This window comes from Aplidium turbinatum, chromosome 10 (assembly GCF_918807975.1).
Source record: "Aplidium turbinatum chromosome 10, kaAplTurb1.1, whole genome shotgun sequence".
NCBI classification, from domain to species: domain Eukaryota; kingdom Metazoa; phylum Chordata; class Ascidiacea; order Aplousobranchia; family Polyclinidae; genus Aplidium; species Aplidium turbinatum.
In genome coordinates, this window is record NC_137481.1 from 20,273,121 (window position 1) to 20,297,171 (window position 24,051).

At 39.2% G+C, this 24,051-nt stretch overlaps 1 protein-coding gene across 1 annotated transcript; it reads left to right on the top strand.

Moving 5' to 3' along the window:
* Positions 1 to 6: 6 nt before the first annotated feature.
* On the top strand, positions 7 to 23,651 carry LOC145778037 (C-terminal-binding protein 1-like). The gene is made up of 7 exons (XM_082589430.1): positions 7 to 227; positions 1,173 to 1,317; positions 1,879 to 2,085; positions 18,845 to 18,969; positions 19,377 to 19,580; positions 20,073 to 20,217; positions 20,730 to 23,651. The coding sequence occupies exons 1-7, from the start codon at positions 96 to 98 to the stop codon at positions 21,110 to 21,112; spliced, it is 1,341 nt and encodes a 446-aa protein (XP_082445556.1). The 5' UTR covers positions 7 to 95; the 3' UTR covers positions 21,113 to 23,651.
* The last annotated feature ends 400 nt before the right edge of the window (positions 23,652 to 24,051 follow it).

Consider the following 24,051-nt stretch of genomic DNA (forward strand, 5'->3'; position numbering starts at 1 on the left):
GTTGCACACTCAATGCATAGTGTCAGCTGCCTTAATTCTGCAATTTTAATTTGTAATCGACTTGGTCATTAGAGTAGTGTGTATAAAGAAAGTGAATGATGGCTGGTGGGAGGCCACTTGTCGCTCTTCTTGATGGAAGAGACTGCAGCATTGAAATGCCAATTTTAAAGGATATTGCAACTGTGGCATTTTGTGATGCTCAGTCTACACAAGAAATTCATGAAAAGGTCAGTGTATTATTAGTATTCATTTGTAATGCTATTTTTGTTGAGCTGTCTGTATGGTTACAAGTAATTCTAAAGTTCTCAAAGGACATGTTGATACTTTGTTAATAAATTTGCACAATTTTTCATTTAAACTTTACAATGCTGTACTTTTTGTTATTTGTAATAGTTTCTGATGGCATTTTACATTCCTAAATAGTTGTTTTTATTGAAGCTTGTCAAAATGGAAGATAAAACCATATATAAGTAACACAAGTGATTTTTGGTCATTTCCAACAATTTACAGTTCTTACCTGGTCAGATAACTGTGTTCATAAACTTGTAAATCCAACATTGACAAAGTTTTATATTTACATTTAGTGTTTGTTTTGAATTAGCAGTTTTAAAATGTATTGTATCAGTTCAAAATAACCCAACAGTAGCTTTTGAAACTTTAATCAATTCAAAGGGTCTGCTACTATTCGTTGAGTCCGATTCGTTGAGTCTGATTCGGTGAGTTCCTAACCTTTAACCCCTAACCCTAAAACGGCAATGATAATTAGGCTACGGTACCCAATAATTTAAAAAAAAAAATTTGAAAAAATCATCGAATAGGGATCGGACTCACTGAAACGGGCCATTCCGAATTTAAATGCCATTAAAAATTCGGTTGTAATTTTGTTTTATTGTATCTAGTTATCTAGAGAGTCCATCCAGAAAGATCTTGCAGCTCTGCAAAAGTTTTGCACTGTTGTTGATGTTGTTGCCCCTATTTTGAAAACCACTAATATATATGTTTTTATTCAAGTTTAACAGTGTATTTTACTGCGACTTTAGTTTATATCTCTTTGATTGCATAAAAATCTACTGATTTAATTTACACCCTAAAGTTGGTAACGTTTGAAGATGCACTTGTGCAGTGTTTTTGCGGATCACACTTCTAAACACTATTTTTTTTTGTCTTTTCAGGTATTAAGTGAAGCAATTGGTGCACTTTTATACCACAGCATCACCTTAACAAGAGAAGATTTAGAAAAATTTAAAGCATTGAAAGTGATCGTAAGAATCGGATCTGGTTTTGATAATATTGACATTAAAGCTGCTGCTGAAATGGGTGAGTGGTGTACGAGAGCTATAAGCATTTTGTAATGATTATATTTGTGTTACAGTGTATATGAGTGTATGGGTTACACTGTTTATTTCAAAACTTTGCAGCCGATCATTCTATCAAATTAGAGATTTTTGACTGTGCTTCCGGTGCAAAAAAGTTATATAAGCGGTTACAGCTGCTCTGCTTTGTTCACTGTAAGTAGTCCAGACAGAATGGTATGGGCGCCATCTTGGCCACATCGTCTTTGCAGGAAAGACAAGCGTGCATGATGTGCCACATTAGTTTCTCATTGTCTATTACAAACATTATTTCCAGAAAGAAAAAAAAAAAAACGATGAAATAAATAGCAAAATGATCCAAATTTAAAACCAATGAAAATTGTATGAGTTCCCATGAATTGACCGTTGTAAAGATTACACCAACTGCACAAAGCCAACTTTGTATGTGATTGCGACCTAATGTTTCAAGTTGTTACTAACATAAACGTTATTGCATATCACACAGTCATGGCCGATGAATTGTTTATAAAATCACATTTTTATGAGATGTTTTTTTCAAATACAGGCATAGCAGTTTGCAACGTCCCTTCTGCCACTGTAGAAGAGGTTGCAGACAGCACGTTGTCCCATATCCTGAACTTGTACAGACGAACGTTATGGCTTCATATCGCAGTCAAAGAAGGTGCTCGGCCTCAAAGCGTTGAAACAGTTCGAGATCTGGCTGGTGGTGCCACGAGAATTCGTGGAACTACTCTTGGAATTGTTGGATTAGGTTTGCTTTCAGCAATATATTATTTATGATGAGATGACATGTGTTATTGTATCACATGGGTATGAATTGTGGAATTTTTTTTCTTATCTTACTGCACTTTAATTTTACCGCATGCGATTTAAGGGATTCTTATTTAGTTTTTGACCGGCTTTTACAGAATAAACATTTTACTCTCCTACATAGGCGTCGATTTTTTCTTAGAACAGAGGAATTCTGGGTGGGCGAGAGTTTTCAAACATATTTCATTGAATGTGTATGTTCGCAAATTCGCAATGGTTAGTCTTTCTCACAAAGACTGTGCAGCAATTAAGCTTTAATAAGTTTGATGTTTGCTTTCTTGCGCCTTGCGATCTTATGAGCGCTGCTAAACTAAAAAAACTTCTTTTATGTTTTCCTTTGCGACCTAAAAAGCGCGTGACGCATGACCTGTTATCTTTAAAGTGGCACCTTCGGATTTGCCGCAAAATGTTTGGACAAGTGACTGCTGACTGTACCGTTGGTCTGCGGCAGATAACCGATTGTTTTCCGAGGCCCACAAGCAGCAGCTACAGTAACAAGTACCATCAGGGTTAAGACGCATCCACTGGAATTCGGAAAAAAAGTTTCCTTTGCAACACGCGACCTTCCCGAGCCGGAAGCTGATCCGGCATCATGCTAATGTCAAATGGAGCAGGTAGAGATCCATGGCTCATGCTGTCTTCTACAACTACCGGTGCATTGCCTGAGACATTGACTTCACCACTGTCCATCCTTGAAGCACTGCTTTCTTCATCAATGTCATCTCTACGTTCATTCGTGCTGGACGTGGCTTCTTCAGCGTTATCATCTCGACGCCTTTTGGAAGCTGGTTTTAGCGTTGGGCGATATATCGAATTTTCGATACGATATCTTTTCAATATCGATAGCCTATTTATTGCAATTTTGTTCAATATTTTAACTATTACAGCCCTAACTCGTAACTGTAAACCCCTACCAAAACATGTAAAACGAGAAGCGAAAAATATACTAGAGTAGTCTATCACGACCGCACTGTTTGATTTGTTGTGATGTAATAATACCATCATCAATTCATCATCATTAAGTTCCTTCCTCTCGTCGAGGGTAGGAGGCAATGAGACGCCAAGTTTCTCTGTTGTGAGATTTTTTACTGCAGTTTTGTAGTTAAGTCCTGACCAGTCTTCAATATCATTAGTCCAAATTCTTGGTGTTCTGCCCCTATTTCGTTTGCCGTTTATTTTTACTTCTAGTATTGTTATTGCAAATCATGTGGCCAAAATATTTCAATTTTTTTGATTTAATTGTTTGTAGAATTTCCATGTTGGTTTGTATTCTGGATAGTACATCTTTTCTAATAATACCAAAAGTAGCGATAAAACGAGCAACGCGATACGCACGCTGTTACGGTAATTCACGTTAAATAACTCACGGGGGGAGAAAAGTTAATTTTGGGTTGATTCAACGTTCGAGTCAGCACAAATCGATTTAATTTTCCCGGCGGGTTATATTGCGTAACAACAATGCTCAATAAGAAATTCACGTTTGTTTTACATTAATTCGATATTTAGCGACGTTGAATTATCATAAAATAACGTTAATTGCTCAACCAAGTCATCATCATCATCCGTTCAGTCGTTTACGACTCTCGGGGTCGAATGCACCAACAGTGATTAAACTGTATTTAACTTAATCTTGAATTAAACTACAATTAAGTGAGATTTTCGTATGCACCAACACCAAGGGCTATTTAAACCATGATTAAACTGTGATTAACTAGGCAAGTTAAGTAACAGAGTTAATACAGCTCCAGAGTAGGTTTAAAGGTTGATTAACTTTCCAGCAAAGGTTTATAGTACTGGTATTGTATTACTTCTTGGTAATTGCAACATCAGGCTGCACCTTTTGAACTATGGAAGGTGTGATGTGTGATAGGATTAGAATAACCAAAATGTAATTGTAAAGGTTCTTCACTTTTCATGGACAGCAACTGATTTATAATTGTATATAAAATAGTTGAGGTTATGGGTTGCTTACCAAAATTTGGCTATTGTAGCCAGGGGTGCCTGAACAATTTTCGACTGGGGGGGTGCAAGATTTTGAAAAAAGAGCATTTTTGTTGCTGAAAGGCCAATTCTTTTAAAAGTTTTAATATAAGATATACGGTAGCGATAATGCTCATCTATCAGCTCACTATTGAGTAATGAACAAGTGTCCGGTATACAAAGAAAGGCATCATGCTTTGTTATAATGATGTAACCTACTGTGTTGCAGAATTTTGTGCCGTGAATATTATTTTGAGGCAAAAATGAAAGATTATAATTAGGCTACAAGCGAATAGCAGAAATTGTTATATTGCAATATGTGCAGTAGCTTACCGGCGCCCCTGATTGTAGCATATGCGCTGTTACTGATGGCTTGGTGTGGCTTTATACCTGTAATACACTGTCCCAGGCCTATAGCAAATTGTTTAACAAGTTGTTTTTGAATAAGGGCCTTCTGCTGATCCTTCTTTTAGGGTGAAACAGGCTCTAGAGGTTTTAGAGAGTATGATACCGTAATAACTATATTTGATATATTATATACATGTGGCTGTCCATATTTTAGCGTTCAATGATATGTTATATAGAACTATCTCAATGGTAGGAGTTGTTGTACAACATAGATACTATTTTTAGACCCCTTTCTAGGGATGTCTCAGAATACATTGTCCCAAGCCTATTAAAAATTGTTTGACAAGCTGTTTGAACATATATATATTTATATATGTGACTGTTCATATTTTGGCATTTCATGACATACCGGTATACAACTATTTTTATGGTAGGAGTTGTTGTACAACATACATACTTGATACTCATACTACCGGTACATTGTCTATTCCTAACCCTTTTGCTTGTCATCAATGTTTACCTAATCACATTGACCATGCACACCTATCACTTTGTATTTTCATTACATGTATGGAATTCATGAATACCAGTGTGTACAATTAGATACAAAATAGTAATAACAACATGGTTGATGCAGTGAATGTAGTGGATTGTGCTGAACTTGATGCTGAAGACCTCACAAAGCGAAGTTTGGAAGCAAAGGTTTCGGTGCTTGCGAATTCCTCTCCGAACTAAACTGGACAACACCCTTCCCATTATAGTCGCTTGTTTGCATAATTATGCTGTTCGCCGTGGCGAATTTGTGGATTTTGAAGAATCTTCATCTCACGCCAACTCCAGCATAAGGAGCCAGCAGCAACCCATGCCCACAGATGGTGGAAACGCAATGAGATGGCAAATTATCAGTCAATACTTCTAAAGTAATCCGGTCTTGGAACTCATACACCAATCTTGTCACCAGGAGGACATGGGTTGTCAATATTTAAACTAAAGTAATATTTTTAACGTAATCGATTGATTTTCACCTAGTGCTGTAAATGAGCCGGTTGCTGTTTTCTTTCATTGTACACCTGATGAGGGATCTGTGGGTAAATACTCAGCCAGCAAATCATTTTTTTACATTAATTCAACATTTACAGATGTTGAATCAATGTAAATAGTGGTTGATTTGCTGGCAGGGTAGTATCCTGAGGTACTAGTTTTTTCTGTCTGTTTTAATGAAGTTATGAAACCATGGCTACAGCTACCTGGTGTGTTTATTTTTAAATTGTTCTGTATGAATAACAATTACAAACAGCGAAAAGTTACAACCATTCAATTGTACATATACAAAATGTTATCACTAGGGCGATTTTTTGTAACCAAAATGACTTCAATTTTGCGAAAAAAGTCACCAAAAAGTAACTTTATTCAACGAAAACAAGACAGCAAAAAAAATGGAAGCAATTCCATATAAAAAAGCATCTAAATTAGTTTCAGTTTGTACTCAAATCAGAATTACACATTCAAATTACACAATGTAATGTTTTACATTCTCTGGGAAGAAGTTTCTGTCAATCGAACACTTTATACAACTTAGCTGTTGCAGGGAAAACAGCAGGAAAAAACAAACACTTTAGCTGTTGCAGGGAAAACAATTGGTTAAATATAGTTAACACAATTTGTTTGATCGCAAAAATTTATTAACGAGTTTTCGGTAATACACGTGATACGAACAAGCATGGGCTCGTGCATACCTAAAATCCATACCATAGTAGAAGATATTTTAAAAGTCTTGGCATTACATAAAATGTAAATTCATCTCTCCAGTAGCAATAAAAGATATACAAATAGGGAAATTAGGCAAAAAAGTATGCAAAATAAAGTGACATAACAAATGAAAAGTAATCTAAAAACACAAAAAGTGACTTTTGGTAACTTTATAACATCTTAAACATTGACTCCAAACAACCATGAAATTTTGGTTATATATATATACATTTCTTTTGTTAGTTGGTACAACTATAAAAAAGTAACTTTGGTTACAAAAAATCGCCCTAGTTATCACATAAATACTTAAACAGAGTAGCAAAGCTCAAATTTGTTATTTTTTACATTGCTTGATTTGTGCCCGTATCAGTTGTTCAGCTAATTTAAATTTTCTTTTTCGGTGTCATTACTCTTTTGAGGTGGACCACCGCCAGTGGTAAAGCGTTCTTGGCGGGCCAAAGAGACCCTTTTTTTGCTTGGGCCTTCATGTTTGTCCACAACCTTCGAAGCGTACCCTCTTCTCTAACTGCGAAGGTTGAGGCACCATTAAAATCTTTGGTGAGTTCCCGCCAGGCATCATTTTTGTTGTGTGTGGTCAGTGGTCACGCCATCAGTCTTCTTGCATTCAATAATATTGCGATATGTTGCAGTGCAAGTGAGAAACAGATCTTTTTCGTGTGGAGAAAAATTTTGCGATTGTTGTTTTGACATTTTATAAATGAATTAAATTTAACAGTCAAGAAAAAATGGTGAAATATTTGTTCTACACTGAAATACAAAACAGTAAAATAATGTAGTCAAATCATTTCAGAAAAATTTACATTAGCCCAATGTTAATGAAAATAAATTTCTAGTTGGCAGTTGTGTCTTGATGAAAAGCATTCTATTACCTCCACCTTGACATCTAGCCGCCTGAGTGGTGAGAGCGTCTGCTCGATAACTGTATGGTTCCTTCGCTGCTTCCAGTCGTCTGTTGTGTTGCATGTGTAATCGCAGTGTATATACTGTATGTTGTCGCAATGGGCGTAAATAAAACATGTTGTTTTTAACAAAGCCTGCGCACTACTTTAAACTGGTCTGGACAGTTTAGCACCCTGTAGCCTTGAAGTGGCATTGCCAGGATTTTAAACAGCAAGGAGTTGATCCAAGCAGATGGACCCTCTCCGGCCTACCTCAGAGAATTTTGAAAAAATTACATTAAATTTAGTTTATTCTGAGTATTTCGAGCACAAAATGATTAAAAACAAGATAAACCTCTTTCAAAATGCGACGGTTTCTATCAGGGCCATTGAGAGAACATTTCGGGCCTGGTACCAAGCAAAAATCCGGGCCCCCAAAGCTTTGAAAAGCAAAGCGACCTTGCACAACCGTCGCTGACACTTGAAATGCCCTTTTACAACTTCTTAAAAAGAATAAGAAATGATTTCTTGGTATTAGACTGTCATAACACCTCTCCCACCCCCGGTTAGGAAACACTGTTCTAAGTGGAATTGTCTCAAAGATTCACTTTCAAATTTCTGATGAACAACCTTGTAGCCTAACTGCATTTGCTAAATTCAGCTGATTTCAGGCTGCTTCTACAATGTAGTGAAAGTTAGGTACACCAACTTCAGTAGTTAAAACCAGGAAGCACTTTAAAAAGTTGTATCATTGGCACCTGACAAAAGGGCTACTTACTACCTGACTCACATATACCAGACATCATTTCAAGCAAATTTGCGAATACCGGTCGAGCTTACGTTTCTACCAAATAATTTATCAGCAAATATAACGCTTTTTGCCATTGTCAATTATGAACAAACAATGTATGTACCTTTTTCTACCACTGAACTGTACTGAACCCCATAACAAATCCAAGAAATACTCATTGCTAGAGTTATGACTCAGCAAAAACCATCAACAGTCTGATTTAATCATTGATCAACTAATCATGAACAAAATTTTGTTGGTGCATACCAAAAACGATTAACTTTAATCACTGTTTAGTTAAACAATGATTAACTTTAATCAATGTTTAAGTTAATCACTGTTGGTGCATTCGACCCTCGGTCACTCTATACGTTATCTTTCTCCACATCTCTCGATCCCACGCAGCCTCCTTCAATTCATGCACTCCCATGCCACTGTCATTTACAATCGTGTCAAGCCATCTTGTTTTCGGGCGCCCCCTTCCTCTTCCTCCGCTCACCAAACCAAGCATGATGTCTTTTTCCATTGATTTGCTTCTCATTATGTGGCCAAAATATGATAGTTTCTGCCTGACGATTCTAGCTTCTAGGGATATGTCCGGTTTAATTTGTTCAAGAATTTTCTCATTTGTTATTTTGGCTGTCCAAGGAACACGCAGTAACCTTCTCCAACACCACAATTCAAATGCGTCAATTCTTCTTCAGTCTGTTTTGTTCATTGTCCATGTTTCGCATCCGTAAGTTGCAATTGGGAATATTATAGTTTTGATCAGCTTCTTTTTTATTTCTAATTTTATATCCTTGCTCTTCCAAATGCTATTCATTCCAACAAATGCATTTCTTCCCAGCGCTATTCTTCTCCTTATCTCTGGTGAGTTATTACTTATTAGAATCCCAGCTTATTTTTGAGCCTAAAATTGAGCCTATTTTTGAGCTCAACCAAGTACCGGTAACAAATTAATAGCTCCCTGCGAGAAGATTGCCTCGATTTACGTATCCACTAACATCCACTAACTAATTTCGGCACAATTGGGATACTGCGAGCAACACAAAGTATGTTTGATAAAGAACTAGCTGTCAGAATCGGAATCATCAGATGCTGTATCGGAGGATGAGGTTGTCGTGTCATCACTGAAATCGGACACATCAAGAGGCTCATCGCTTGGCTCATCTAAACTGTCTTCGCCGTTCGCAATGAAGCGTCCACGTTTTGCTGCTTTCGTGCTTTGATACCGATCCACACGCCTCTTTCGTTTTCGCAGAGCTCCATCAGGGTGTTGACTAAGGATCAAATCTATGGCTGTGGCATAACGACTGGGAGGAATGTCTAACGCTAACCTTACAAGCGCTCGTGTGGCCTCGGCATTTTTATTGCCGACGCTAATGCGCCATTCATGCATCTGCGTCGGCAATCACCTCGGCAATTGCCGGCACTAATTTCGAAGACTGAGAAACTCTTTTCTTAATTAGAACAAAAATATCGAAAAGTATCGAAATATTGAGTATTTTTTTTAAATATTGTATCGTTTTGTTTTTTTCAATATCGCCGAACACTAGCTGGTTTTAAGAATCCGCAAATAGATGTTCGACTTTGCTTCATGTTTAACTTTTCAATAATGAAATGGCAACATCGTGCATTGCCACAACTTATACTCAGCAACAAGTTTGTGAGGAAAGATTTGTAAAAAGCGAATGCAGTGAGTAGGCCTAATGCCTTTTTTTCAACGCAGTGTTGTTGCGGAATTGCTTTATTCTGTCGGATACCTAGCGAGAGACATAGCGTAAAACAAGAAGTTGCGCGGCAGTTGGTTGGATAATTCAGCGTTTAACAAAAGCGGAAATAATTGTAACGAACACTTTATAAGTGTCATGAAAACAGGGTGGGCGAAACATATTTTGCCCACCCTCGTTTCACGGCCGGGTGGGCGCCGCCCACCCTATTTTGACGCCTATGCTCTCCTATCACAAGCACAACATTATCCTTTTTTGGAAGGCTGTTTGTTAGCATTTATTTGCACTTTGTTTTGTTCAATTTTCCCAACTCCCACTGACACACATCACTAGTCGGCACATGGGAAAATACACATTATTTTATGAATAATTGTAGCTGACGAAGACAGAATTGACCTTCACTTGATTCCAACATTAGCCAACTAGTTGTCATATGTAATAATAAGTAGGCCTATATGATATAATATATTATATATTACATTAGGGTTATGCGTCAATTCAAAGCCGATAATTCAAACCGGTCAATTCAAAGCGGTCAATTCCAAGCGGCCAATTCAAAGCCGATAATTTATTTCCGATAAAGACAATAATCCTAACACTAACCTTACTCCAGGGATTTCTGAAAAACAGTGATTTTTTCTTCAGATATCCCTGCCTTAAAATTTCGTCGTTGAATCATCGGCTTTGAATTGTCGGCTTTGAACTGTCGGCTTTAAATTGTCTGCTTTAAATTGTCTGCTTTGAATTGTCGTGATACCATATATTAGTATTGGCAAATACTGTACTTGATTGGTCATAGACGGGAAAAACCCGTGCACGTCTGTGTCGTGGACGTTTTGTTGTATTTTAAGGCGTTATCGTCGGGCACGCTTTGCTACTCGCATTTTATTCCTGGATTTCTTAAGTTATTGTTGCAATTATACAATGAAAACAAGCCATTCAGATTCTGCAAATTTTCTGCCACTTGTTTTTATCATGACTTTTGATTTGCAAATGCACATGGAGCAGTCTTACAGAAGGAAAGAATTGTTGTCTTTTAATTGTGTTCACTTGAGGAAAAATTAAGAAGGTCATGCAAAGTTTGGTTTCACAGATAGCGTGGGGGGGGGGGGGGGGAGTTGTAGCTCAATCAGCATATCATTTCTTAAAAATAATTATTTGCGTATGTGAAACTATTTTAATGAATGCTAACACTAATTAACTGGTTATGTATAAGTACCGTAACTGTGCGGTATGCTGCGTATGTGCAATAACGCGCTGTGTTGTACTCACATCAAAACGTGTTTTTACCCCAGCACCAAGAGCCCCATCTCGCACACATACAACGAAGTGCTCTTACGAAAATTGGGAGTTTTATTTGAGCGAGCATATTGTAGACTTTAAACGGTGAAATGGCGCAACGGAAGGCTCTTGCTTTCCAATTATGCAATTTTGTTTCGCTCCCGGCTTAAGCTGCTTGTTGAAAAAACACTGCTCTTCCATATACTCTACCCAAGATGCAATAAACACTCTGGCCAGGATGTAATACAGTAAGTTGAGTAGACGTCGTTGCTGAAGGAAAGGCGGCTGAGAGAAAGAACGGACCTCCCCGCTCTTCTTACTGCTGGCATTTTGATATAATGAAAACCTTATCTTCCCATCCTTCTAATGCTTGGTATCAAATCAAGTACCGGTATGGGGCCATCTGTTACTTTTTCTGGAATGGAAGGCAGATCGTCCAGATCAAGTCGTTCAGATCTCAGAGTTAAGTTTCCTTACAACTAAGTTTAGCTGGTTTAGTGAAATCACTTTATCCTTCCTCGTCATGTGGCCCAAATCGAAGCCTAAGAACAGTAAAAAAAAATGGAAAGAAGTGACGTGCATGCAAATTCGGGTGTCGAACCAGCTATTTTGTGTTGTATACGTTGCATATAATTCAAAATAAATAGTATCAAAGTTTGTGAGGTTTGAATCTTCGTAAGTTGCAATTAATCAACATCAATAGTTCTCCCGGAACTAGTTATCAATTTGCATATATGTTAAGGGTTTCCGCGCATGGTCGACTGCTCGTGTGTCTCTTTTTCGCCATCTGAATTCGTGCTTTAAGCAATTTTAACATTTCACAGTGTAGATTCAAACGATGTTATAGCCTGATGCTGCGGGTTCTTTTTGGCAATATCAAATTACACTAGCTTTCGGAACACAGTTCCCTAGTCAATAGTCATGTGCTATGACGAATGGTGTTGAAGTCAGTGAGTGGTTTTTTAAAATGGCTCTTTGTTTTAGCTTGAGGCTGCCGGCTGTTGAGTTTCTGTGTTGTTAGGCGTTATTGCTGTGAGGTTTTTAATTGTTGTCTTAACTCTTGTTTCAACTGTATATACCAATTTTAACATTTATACGTACGTAATTTTCAAATTTTCTGTGATTTTTTTTGCACATGCGAGGTCGGATGTGTGAGAATGTGTTTTGTTACTCTTTGGAGATCTTGTTGGACCAGCGATAGCCAACCTCGTTTTTAATTGATGTAGCAGCTAAGCTTTGTTTCATTCAGCAGTGACAAAGCGCCTTTGTATGGTAACATTGGTAAGGTAACTTTAAAGCAACTTTCAGTAAAGTCAGTGGAAAAAACTTTTTGCACAAAAGTCACGGGTGCAATGGTGCATTTATTAACATTGTTATCTGATTATTTTGAACTAGACACAAGTAGTGGTGGGCCGATAGGAATTACGAAAACTGTTAAAAACCGCAATAATAGCAACACCCGATGCCAAACCTGTCGCCGTTTATTCTACGTTGCGTGGCAAGAATCGTCTCTTTCATCTGTGCTCACTCAAGAAAATTTGCAAAGTGGCTATTTCACTTCCAATGACGGAATCAAGTGTTTTGTCGCAGAAACTAACTTAACGATACTGCAAAAATCAACGCAAATTTTTAAAGCCTTGTAAAAAAATATTACAAATTTAGTTGGTCTTAATTTTTCTAACCTACGGTACCAATGTTTTTGATAGATTACACAGGCCAACAAAAAAATTTTGGCACAAAAGGTGAGAGTCATTTTAGAGTATTTCAGGGCCCCTGATTCCGAAAATGAACTTAGATTTTTCGAATTGGCTCTAGTTTTCGAGATATTCGACAATGAAAGTATTTTTGAAGTCGTTACTCAAAAACTTTCAAATGGCACATTACTCATTTTTAGCCCTGCTTACCATTGTGATGTCATAATTGCACTTGTATAGTTCAATTGATTGATAGTGTACAAAAAGCGCAAGCAAGGGTAGAAATGAACTGTGATTAATGTAAGGGAGACATGAATATTCAATGAAAACAGTTGTGAATCTGTACCTCACAAGAAAAATAGCCCGAAAAGGCCGAAAGTCATGTGTTCATGAATGCAGCTTTATATTGAAAAGGTAGGCCTACTGAAATGGATACTTGTACAAATGAAATTTCATTCTAAGCCTTTGTTAAGGCCAAGTCTTTGCCGCAAGAAGTTTTTTTTTATCTATAGGCTAATAAATGGCATAGGCTAATAAAATACACCTTTGACGAATAGGATGCTGTCCTCTGTATATACGGCTGCATTGACATTGTCTGCTTTGCAAAGTGCTGAGGTGCAACGCATTCTGCGATGGATACAGCGCTACATAAAAACAAGCATTATTATTATTACTTTGACATGAAACTGGTTGATCAAGATAAGTCCTGGGTTCCTCCTAAAGTATGCAAACATTTCACTCAAACCCGTTTCTGGGCTCAAGGCTAAGAAGAAGTCCAGAGTGCCATGGCGGAGAGAGCCGTGGCATCACCTTATTGGTACTTCTGTACGGTGAACCTGTTCGAATGAAGTTGTCATAAAGGAGGTTGGAACATCATGTTTTCATGGAGTGTGCAAGGCGGGCATTGCATTGACGTTGCCATTTATGTTTTTTCTTTACCCTCTCTTGTTTCAAGTGGGGATTTTCTTGAAACAATAGTAAAGCGGGAATGACTGAGAGTAACTTTAATACCTTCAGTAATGTTTTGGAGTAAGGTCAAAGTTTTTTCTCAAAACCATTTACCAAAACTCAAAACCAAAACTCAAACCCAAAACCATTTACCACCTATTGTAGTTACAGATTTAGTTATCAAAAGTGGCAGCTGGAATCTTGGCTCCTCATTAGTGTTGGGCGATATTGAAAAAAACAAAACGATACGATATTTGAAAAAATACTCGATATTTCGATACTTTTCGATATTTTTGTTCTAATTAAGAAAAGAGTTTCCCAGTCTTCGAAATTAATATCGGCAATTGCCGAGATGATTGCCGACGCAGATGCATGAATGGCGCATTAGCGTCGGCAATAAAAATACCGAGGCCACACGAGCGCTTGTAAGGTTAGCGTTATAAATTCCTCCCAGGCAGGCCCGTAGCCAGCCGGAGGCCAGGGGGTCTTGCCCCCCCGAAAAAATTTTTGCCCCCCCCCTGGCAAAATCCCAACATTCTCGAGCAACAGCTACAATCATAATGAATTAATTTTTTGGCCCTCCCTAAAAAAAGTTCGCCCCCCCTTGCTCTGCGGTCTGGCTACGGCCCTGCTCCTAGTCGTTATGCCACAGATTTGCTCTTTATAGTCAACACCCGATGGAGCTCTGCGAAAGAGGCGTGTGGGTGGGTATCAAAGCACGAAAGCCGCAAAACGTGGACACTTCATTGCGAACGGCAAAGACGGTGTAGATTTACAGCCAAGCGATGAGCCTCTTGATGTGTCCGATTCCAATGATGACGCGACAACCTCATCCTCCGGTACAACATCTGATGATTCCGATTTTGACATCTAGTTCTTCATCAAACAGACTTTGTGTTGCTCGCAGTATCCCAATTGTGCCGAAATTATGTTAGTGCATACGTAAATCGAGGCAATCTTCTTGCAGGGAGCTATTAATTTGTTACCGGTACTTAGTTGAGCAATTCACGTTATTTTATGATAATTCAACGTCGCTAGATGTCCAATTAATGTAAAACAAACGTAAAATTCTTATTGGGCATTGTTGTTACGCAATACACCCGCCGGGAAAATTAAATCGATTTGTGCTGACTCTAACATTAAATCAACCCAAAATTAACGTACTTTTCCTCCCCATGAGTTATTCAACGTGAATTACCGCAACAGCGTGCGTAATCGTGTTGTTCGCTTTATTGCTACTTTCACAGCAATTGCCGAAACGTTCACAGCAATTGCCGAGGCAATTTCAACTTTTGCCGTTTGGCCTCGGCAACATTTTTGTAGGGGTTTGCAGTTACGAGTTAGGGCTGTAATAGTTAAAATATCGAACGATATTGAAATAAATATCGATATTGAAAAGATATCGTATCGTATCGAAAATTCGATATATCGCCCAACACTACTCCTCATCTCGATCAACGTGGCATTCTTGACACCGAGGCCAAGATTACGTTCTTCCGTAACGAGGATAAAATTCTAAGCAGCTACTTTACTGAAGAACATAACTTTGTATTCTGTAATTACATAAATGGCCTTCATACCTTGATGGGGTGTTGCTCAGTAGGCTTACCATACCATAAAGAGTTGCGTTTGTTCATCGATAGTTTTGTTTTGCTTATTTGTCTAGTTTGTTAAGCAAAACAATGTAGCCTTGTACTTAGTAGCTTATTTAGTAAGTCTGATACTGTTGAAGTCAACAAATATCATAACGCAAAACACAAGTTATAGCCAATAGCCTATTCTACATCTTGTATCCTCAGGCTTGCTTCACGTCGTATTTTGATTGTTGCTGGGCCAGTAAACGTTAAATAACTGTTTGTTTGGGTTGTAATCAACGTGATTGGTTCCAAATAGCGTTTATACAACTCAGAAAAAGTGCCTGGGATTACTTTCAGTTTTGTCTAAGTAATAAACCACACGACGTTAAATCTATAGGGGCTCAAAACTGCGAAAAAAATGTTTTTGCTGTATCTCAAAAACTAGAGCCAATTCGAAAAAAGCAAGTGAATTTTCGGAATCAGGAGCCTCGAAATACCCTTAAATGACTCTAACATGTCGTGCCTTTTAAAAAAAATTTTTTTTTTTGTTGGCCTGTGTTATTATCTCCGTATATATACACAATAGTACCTCTGAAATTTTGTGACAGCAAATCTTCTCACAATTAACGTATTTTCTCGGCAGTCGAGTAGATCAAGAGTTGACAGCGATAGACACCCATCTGTTTCGCCCATGAGATTAAACTCATCAGTATCACACCACTAATTCTTACCACAGAGCTCTCTACTTTTGGTTTTTGTCAGCCAATCAAACGTATTTTTTCCATGTTAGCTGAGCTGCTTGTACATGTAACTATAATGTGATTTAAACCAAAGTTTGGTTTGCAGCGTGCGGCTCATGGTAGGCTATGTGCTTCTCATTGATTAATTTGAAATCTGTCCATTTGTTGACGATGGCCTTGAGTTTTCCCACCTTGCTTATAAACTAGAGTATTTGCACAGTACACCCCTACTTCATCATCATCATTAGGTCCCTTCCTCTCGAGGGTTGGAGGCAATGAAGTGTCAAGTTTATCTGTTGTGATATTTTTCTATTGCCGTTTTATAATCAAGTCCTTACGGCCTTACCGGTCTTTAATATTTTAGTCCAAATTCTTAGTGGTCTGCCCCTATTTCGTTTTCCATTCATTTTTCCTTCTGATAGTTGTCTTACAACTTTGAACGACTGAATTGTTTTACACCTTCAAAACACGCTTGGCAGGACAATGCTCAGCTTTGAGAGATGGCATTGGAAGATCCTTCTTTCACTTTGAATTGTTTTTATGTCCGTACAATGGCAATTGGCAATTGTTCCTCACGTCACATCCGTATTTAATTGTCGTCTAATTCGTATCCAATGTCATCCACCAGCAGTGACGTATACTAAGTTTACATAATATGGTTGGAAATTTTCTCGCATACTGTCTGCAGACGTTGAATCAATGTAACAAACGGCTGATTTGCTGTCTGGGTAGTAATTATGCCGCTCTCAGACTCGCTGTCAATACAGCACCTTGATGATCTCAGCAAAATGCATTGTCATCACGTTAAATGTCATCTACTGTACATTGATGAAACAATGCACTTCCGTGCACGTCGTCGACAACTTCATTGTCAATGTAATTTTTTTTTGCAGTCCATTCTAAGAAGATGTTTTTCGGCACTTTGTCTAGCATTGTGTTGAGGTGCTGCAGTTTTTGTTTTATTTTTTCACCGTTTTTTTCGCAAAACACGAGCGACTTTTACCTGGTGTGTTTTGCTGAGACTGCGTTTCTTAACTTTCAACAAAATAAATAAATATCCACCCTCATAGGCGTCGATTTTTTCTTAGAAGAGAGGAATTCTGGGTGGGCGAGAGTTTTCAAACAGATTTCATTGAATGTGTATATTCACAAATTTGCAATGGTTAGTCTTTCTCACAAAGACTGCGTTTAGCGTCGCTGCAGCAATTAAGCTTTAATAGGTTTGATGTTTGCTTTCTTGCGCCTTGCGATCTTATGAGCGCTGCTAAACTAAACAAACTTCTTCATGTTTTCCTTTGCGACCTAACAAGCGAGTGACTGGTGTGACCTGTTATTTTTAAAGTGGCGCCTTCGGATTTGCCGCAAAATGTTCGGACAGGTGACTGCTGACTGTGCGACTATTGCTGCTGTATAACTTTCATTAGTCTGCGGCAGATAAAACCGATTGTTTTCCGAGGCCCACAAACAGCAGCTACAGTAACAAGTACCATCAGGGTTAAGACGCATCCACTGGAATTCGGAGAAAAGCTTCCTTTGCAACACACGACCTTCCCGAGCCGGAAGCTGATTCGGCAGCATGCAAATGGAGCAGGTAGAGATCCATGGCTCATGCTGTCTTCTACAACTACCGGTGCATTGCCTGAGACATTGATTTCACCACTGTCCATCCTTGAAGCACTGCTTTCTTCATCAATGTCATCTCTACGTTCATTCGTGCTGGACGTGGCTTCTTCAGCGTTATCATCTCGATGCCTTTTGGAAACTGGTTTTAAGAATACGCGAATACATGTTTGGCTTTGCTTCATGTTTAACTTTACAATAATGAAATGACAACATCGAGCGGTGCCCCAATTTATACCCAGCAACGAGTTTGTGAGGAAAGATTTGTGAAAAGCGATTGTTTCAGTACGTCTTTAGTTTGTATCGGTTATTTTATTGTCATGTTCATTATGATGTCATATTCATATTCCCGTACGCTGACCCGGAACTGAAGTTTGATTGTGACGTAACGAAAGTGAGACCATTCGGAGAAAAGATCAAACGTGGCTTTCTCTCACCAGGAATTGCTAGCGTGTGGCAGTTGCCGTAGCAACAACAATGCAGTGAGTACCTACCGCATTTTTTCAACGCAGCGTTGTTGCGGAATTGCTTTGTTCTGTCGGATACCTGGCGAGAGACATAGCGTAAAACAAGAAGTTGGTTGGATAATTCAGCGTTTAACAAAAACGGAAATAATTGTAACGAACACTTCATAAGTGTCGTGAAAACAGGGTGGGCGAAACATATTTTGCCCACCCTCGTTTCATGGCAGGGTGGGCGCCGCCCACTCGGCCCACCTTATTTTGACGCCTATGTCCACCCTGCATTATCTACGAAGTTTGTTTCCGTTGTCGCTTTCATGAAGTAGTTTCTCAATTCATTTAGTGCTTTTTTTTTGTTCACCATCTTTCGGGTCCCGACGACCGTGCTTTTGCCGGAGCCGGCCCTTTCAGGGCGCGGCCCCGCCGGCGGTGCTCCCGTCGCCCCGGGAGGCGGCGGGATCCCGCCTCGCGGCGCCTGCAAGCGACGCCGCTTCGTTTTCGCTGCGCCCGCGGGTTTCGCGTCTTCCCCGCGGCTCGCACAGGCGTCAGACCCCTCGGTCCGTGTTACAAGACGGGTCGCGCGGGCGACCTCGCGCTGCCGCGGACCCCGGACGCCTGTTGATCCTTTGCCGTCTGGACGGCGGCCGGCCGGCGCCCCGGAGCCGATCCGGCGTCGGTTTGTCCCCCCGAGGAAGGTCGGCGCGGCGATCCTCCTCGCTCCCGACACAGGCCCGGTCGGCGCCGCCGCGAACCCCGTGCGGGGGTCCGCTGCGTTCGGCGCCGCCTCGGAAGCGGTCCGGCGCAGTGCGCTTGGCCGTCTTTGCAGTCGGCCTAGCTGAAGCGTTTTGAATTTCTGAGATTGTTGCTAATATACTGTATTTAGGGAGAGTTGGAACGGCAGTAGCTCAGCGAGCGAAAGCGTTCGGGTTCAAGATTTTGTTTTACGATCCATATCTGACTGATGGCATTGGAAGATCCCTAGGGTTCACACGCATTGGAACTTTGCAGGTATGATAAGCATGTCAGACTATGAAAATTGTTTGCGTAGCTGACAGAAGCTCGTCAGTTTCAAGTTCTTCATGGTGAAGCCATAGCTTTAATTTTGTGTGCAATCCGAATATTTTTTGTATATCGAGATGCGGGCATATGTCATTAATTTTTATTTTTTAAGCTAAAGCAAGCGCCTTGCAAACTTTAATCTTGTAGTGCGTGCTCGGTTCACTTCAAAAGTCTTTCAAACTTGCTTAAATGTGATTGAAATTTAGCAAAGCGTCCAGTTTGCTTGCTTTGCTAGAAAAAGTTTAGCAAAGCTAGCCAACTCCTGTGTTTAAGCTTGCTACCTTGCAACATATCCCGGACAGCACTGCCCAATAACAACATTGCAGAAATATAAGATATATGTATTTTATGCTCAGGATCTTCTCGCCCAAAGTCATTGTGTAACTCTTCACTGCAACTTGAACGAGCACAATCATCATCTGATCAACGATTGTACCATCAAGAAAATGCGTCAAGGTGCCTTTTTAGTCAACACCGCTCGTGGCGCCTTGGTTGACGAATTAGCATTGGCAACAGCTCTCAAAGAGGGCAGACTTCGTGGAGCTGCGTTGGATGTTCAGGTGAGATTAGTCGCATATTAGTGATGCTTTTTCTTTCAACCCGATTTTTTTTTGCTCTGGGATGGAAAAGACCTACGTGAAGTGAATACGAAGGCCAGTATGCCAATTGAATTTCGCTTCCACAATTTAAGCATATTCTAGTCAACAAAATCTGCAAGTTCGGCAGACGTTGAATCAATGTAAAAAGTGACACAGGCTGAAAAACCTTTTGAATTTAAAAATTGAAATGAATATGTAAATTAAATTTATGTTTTGTCATACAAAAACAAAATCACTTAACGAAGGGTGATTAAATCCCGTTGCTCATGCCCCGTTCAAAAGAGACCAATGGTATTGGTATCTCCCTATTGTATCTGTCGATGCTATATTAACTCTCCGTGGAACTCTAAGGAGTTCGCCTACTTTTAAGTTCTAACCTCCGAAAGTCACTTCATTTTCTGGTAATTCATTGAATTAAGAACACTTCTACACTTATTTTGAATTGTTGCTCAGGCGAACGAACCGTTTGCACATGCCATGTCTCCACTGCATGATGCACCAAACCTGATCATAACCCCGCACAGCGCTTGGTACAGCGATCAAAGTTGCAACGAGCTCAGGGAAGCAGCCGCTGCTGAGATTCGTCGAGCAATAACTGGTAAGCCATGGCTTTGTTGCTGTTGTTTTTTTTTTATTAACTGGATTAAGTGAAGACTTAGTTAGTTTTGCAATCTGCTTGGTGTAACGATTTTGTTAGGATTGAGAAATCTTTTTCAAAGTTTGTTTATGGCAGTTGTACTTCCGTCTTGTCTTCAAGGCTTAAACCACCAAAGACAATGTAAAAGTTTTATCACAATTAAAATGAAACTTGTCTCCATTCCAGCCAGGTTAAACAGAATTAAAAAGCTTCACAGCCTGAAGTGTTTCACATGGCCGCATTTGCGGACACTTCAAAATCAGTGCTTCTCGTTTCTAAGCCAATTGCGTCATGACGGTCATCCTATGTAATAAAAGAAATATGAGAACAGAATCAGAAAAGCTCAAATCGATTTGAGTGGTATGGAAATACTCATTGATGGTTTTTTGTTGTGACGAAACATTTTTTCGATAAATTGTGAAATTTAAAAGTTCCCGTTCCATTGATTTTTAATCACAATCCTTTTATTTTAGGTCGTCTCCCTGATGGCTTCCGTAACTGCGTAAATAAAGAATATTTCCCAACATCGCAAGCTCCTCCGTTGGTTGCTCCAAGTCATCCATGGAAGATGGAGCACAAACCTCCCAACATCTTACCTCCAATAATTTCTCACCCGGATACCAACGGCACCCCCCATCGATTCCCATATAACCCCCTTGTGCATGCCTTAGCGTCCCAAGCTGGCCCCGATCCATCCGACAATATGCACTCTATACGGGTAAAACCCCCTATACCCGGCGCTGTAGTTAATGCCATGCCGGTCAGGGCTGACTCCACATCACCGGGAGTTCCACATCGCCAGTCTCCGGGCGTGTTAGCTGTAAAAGGCGAAGGAGATGCTTTACATAAAGAATAAAGATCCTAGCTTGAACTTAAACGTCATAGATATCCGGATATCCGTTTTCTGCCTTGCAAGGGGCATTTTATCGGTAACTGGACAAGCTGTACCTTTTTTATGATTGTAACACATCAAACACTGCGACACTGCTGAGACGTTTCTGCTTTTGCAATGAGACAAACGCTGCACAGAGCGACCGACCGACTTTGTGCTTGTGTAAAGAACAGCTTGCGATGTCAATGCTCAAACTATTTTCAGAAACTGTTTAATTAAGCCTTCAAACCATTGGTTGTTGTTTGGTTCTTTCTTTTCTCTGGGCTTTTCTAAAGATCCTTTAAGGAAGTTGCCATTGATCAGCTTCTCATTTGAGCAACACTGAACCACCCAGACAGCAAAATCCGCCTTTTAAATGTAAAAATGACATATTTTGCTGTCTGGGTACGCGAAATGCCCGGAGAAGTTTTTTTTGCATAAATGTGAAAGGTTGAACTTGAACGAATGCGTTTGGGTATGTCCAATCGTATCCACACTGAACAGATGCCAGGCAAATGATGTTTTCAGCAACTCTGCTGTACTATTTTTGTTTTTGAGGTGAAAGATTAACTGGTTAAAAGTGTTGTGTCGTGGCAAAGTGTACTGTGTCGTGGCAAACGTGCAACGTGAATTTGGCAACGTGTACTGTATACCTAAGTGCTGCTTTATCCACATCAGGATTGTGAAAATTTATCAGTTGGCAGAAAAAATTAAAAAGGTATGATTTGTGAATGGTGACAGACTAAAGTCGGTTTTTTTTCTGAAGTTGTAAAACATTCAACTTTGACTTAGAAAGAACGCCTTTGGAGTCATGCTACACATCAAGTATTCAATTTGACTAATCAGGCAAACGTATTGGAATAAGTTATTATCTGATATGAGAGGGATTATTTCAGAAGACTCCCGTGTACTTTATACCCCCACCTAATACCTTTATTGCAGTCGATGAATTGGTCTGATTTTTTATTAACTGCTTTATTGTTTTATATTTAAGATGCCGTTTTGAGCCTGCCAAATTGTATTTCTCTTCACTGTATAGTGTAAATAAATCAGCCGCACATATTCACTGCTTCAGATAATATCTCAACGCTCACAAAGTTGATGATACCTTGTAAAATGCTACAACAGCCGCAGTATAATATTAGGTTCATGTAGGTTGCTGCTTGCCAGACTTCATAGTTGAATAGTTTGTGTTTTTTTTTCGGTTTACTGACTGTATTTTACAGTAATGTGACGTTCGAAACTTTTTATGTAAAAACAAAAGGACTTGTTTTCGATGAATGAAAAATGACATTGTGGAGGTGACTTTGTGTAGGTGATCTTTTCTTGCAGATATTATCATTGAAATTGATATCATTATTATCATTGATATTATCATTGAAATGTTATGTTTGGTCAGTAAAAAAGGTTTGTGAAATTTCAAGTCTTAACAAGTAAAAATTGACTGACCTGAAATAACTCTTGTCTATAAAAGGTATTTTTCACCGAGTTTTTTGCAATGAACATAAGAGCTGTTTTATCGAACAAAACGGTGCATTGTGTAGCTCATATTGATCTGGCATGATTTTGCTTCATTTTTTTATATTGTAAGCACTCGGCTTTCTGTTCAAATATCACAAGATTTGCTAATATTGGAACTTCGTAAACTACAGCGGTATTTTTTAAATAAGAATTTAAAATTTTAAACTGAAGCTGGATAATTTTGAATAGTCGTGTTGGTCATTTGTGCGTAGACTATCCTATGTGTGAATTCTGTGAGGTCACTCAATATATTCTTACAAAAGATAAATCTACAGACGGAATTGTACGCAAACATAATCTCATGTGGCACTAATTGAAATTATCAATAGAATATGTAAATTCTTAAGGTTACGTCGTAGTGAAAGGTTGCTTTGTGTTTGCTGCTTACCAATGTGATGTATAAACTTCAGAGCATATTTTTTCTTGTTCATAAACACTTTTACCTAGTAGAGATAGACATCATCATCATCCATATGTCCCTTCTTTAGTGGATGAGACCTGGCGTTTGTCAATTAAAATAGAAAGATAAGAGTTGATTCCTTGTGACCCTTCTAGCACTCAGCCAGAGAGTTAATCCTTGATTACAGAAGAAAGAAAAAGAGTAATTGGTGGTGGGAATCGAACCCACGTCATCGAAATGACTACTTCCTAGCCCTAAGCCAAGCAGCTGACTGAGAATCCATCCTTTTCCTTGTCACAGAAAACGTAGCTTATGATTGGTTCGAGGTTTCAGTGGCTGTGGCAGAATTTTGTCATGTTAAAGTGGCTACCGGTTGATAACCATGGCGGCAATGTACGTGAACGATATCAACAATTGCTTTGCCTGAGGATTTTACAAATGCAATGTATGGTTTGTTTATCATTATTTTGATTCATTGTTAGTTTTAATGGCAATTTCATTGTTAATATCAGCTTCTAGTTTCACATTTGGCAAACTGCGAAGTTTTCCGAATTTTTCAATGCAGCTCTGATTTACGACGTAAATAAAACAACTGCCACTTGTCTAAGGTAGCTTTTTTGTTAGTCACTCAGCTAGAGCATTTAGTTTCGTGGTTTAGCGGATCTAGAAAAACGATATTTTTGAGGAGACACCGGAATTTCAAGGACGCAAAAACTCCAAGCGCAATGAGGAATGTTAATATTGAACTAATATAAAAAAACAGTGAAAAGGTTGTCTGGGTGCAAAGCCCAGGCTGACCTGACCTCCTCACTGCATGCTTGTTTATGTTTTCTCTGTTTTTGAGGAGCCAGTGCCTCCTGGATACGCCACTGGTGACGTGCCCTACACTGCCGGTTATATAAATGCAAGATGATAAAGCGAGTGGCAACGTTAACATATTTACAACTTCGATGGACACTTGACTAAGTTTTCCCCCTGAATCCTCTACTATGTGCAGAATGTA

Coding starts and splice junctions, on each gene's coding strand:
- LOC145778037 (XM_082589430.1), top strand. CDS start 96: ATGATGGCTGGTGGGAGGCCACTTGTCGCTCTTCTTGATGGAAGAGAC. Junction 228..1,172: donor CACAAGAAATTCATGAAAAG/GTCAGTGTATTA, acceptor TTGTCTTTTCAG/GTATTAAGTGAAGCAATTGG. Junction 20,218..20,729: donor GATTCGTCGAGCAATAACTG/GTAAGCCATGGC, acceptor CTTTTATTTTAG/GTCGTCTCCCTGATGGCTTC.